Source organism: Sesamum indicum, linkage group LG11 (genome assembly GCF_000512975.1).
Source record: "Sesamum indicum cultivar Zhongzhi No. 13 linkage group LG11, S_indicum_v1.0, whole genome shotgun sequence".
NCBI classification, from domain to species: domain Eukaryota; kingdom Viridiplantae; phylum Streptophyta; class Magnoliopsida; order Lamiales; family Pedaliaceae; genus Sesamum; species Sesamum indicum.
In genome coordinates, this window is record NC_026155.1 from 7,762,003 (window position 1) to 7,763,066 (window position 1,064).

The following is a 1,064-nucleotide window of genomic DNA, read 5'->3' on the forward strand; positions in this document are numbered from 1 at the left end:
CCCACCCCCCCCCCGCAAAGGGGGGGGGGGGGGGGGGGGGGGACACAGACACAATACATATATATATATATATATATATAACATAACTTGAGCGCATTGGAGTGTGTACATTCGTCTACGATCTATAATAAAATTGAATAATTAGAGCCAATTCAAATTAGCCTAAACAAATTCATAACCAAACAAAAGGAAACAAAAAGGGCATTTTACATCCGTATGCAGTTAACTTGACAACTGTCATATTGTTAATACAGGCAAAGTAAAAAAGGAAAACGAGATGGGAGATGGGAGATGGGATTACTCTATATCCATAGTAATTCCTGTAATTTCCAAAGATGGCAACTTCTTTCCGATTCTTTTTCTTAGAGGATTGCTCTTGTGCGGTACAAACTGTCGACTCCTCGGGCCGCCCTGTTTTCTTCTCATTCTTGTTTTTCTTCCCCTTGCACTCATCCTTGTTCCTGTTGCTGCGATCGTTTGTGTTCTTTTCCCCCATATTTTTGGAACTACAGGGCGAAAAACAATTAAGGGGTACTAGGGTTTGTGGACTTGGGGTGAGGGGCTCAGGGTTTCATGGCGGTGGTAGTACAGAAGGGCTCGGCGGAATAATGCTCCGCTGTTCGCAAGCTATTCTTAATTTCCGTGTTTTATGGAAAAAGGAAACAAACAATTAAGTCCTTATATGATTCGCCTCATTTCTATTTTTCATACCACTTTTCTTCCTATTTCTCAAATGCACTTTTGACGATTCACATCTCAGTTTCCTATTAAATTCCTTCACTGTTAGATTTAAGAAATAATTACAATCCCTTCCCTCACAACGTTTCCTCTAATTATATATAAATTCTTTATAATTTGAAAAATTATATTTAGCACTCGTGAAATTAATTTTTTTATCTAACAAATAAACTCTTATTAATCAAAATTTACTGAATTTGATAATATAAAAATAAATAAATAAAAATTGATATTTATAATGCCATTCTATCCCAGCAAAAACTATCCCATCAATAGTACATTTAAAATTTGAAATCACCTAAAACAAAATTTGAAACTAAAAGTTG

General features: G+C 35.7%; 1 protein-coding gene across 2 annotated transcripts in view; it reads right to left on the reverse strand.

Annotated features, from left to right (window-relative positions):
* The window catches only part of LOC105173538 (probable RNA methyltransferase At5g51130), a 4,313-nt gene extending 3,611 nt beyond the window's left edge, over positions 1 to 702 (reverse strand). Inside the window, exon 1 of one of the 2 annotated variants that reach the window (XM_020697736.1) lies at positions 302 to 702. In XM_020697736.1, the coding sequence (XP_020553395.1) occupies positions 302 to 496 (195 nt within the window). In that variant the 5' untranslated portion in view covers positions 497 to 702. The remainder of the gene's footprint in view (positions 1 to 301) is intronic. The other variant, XM_011095319.2, reaches the window with a different exon arrangement.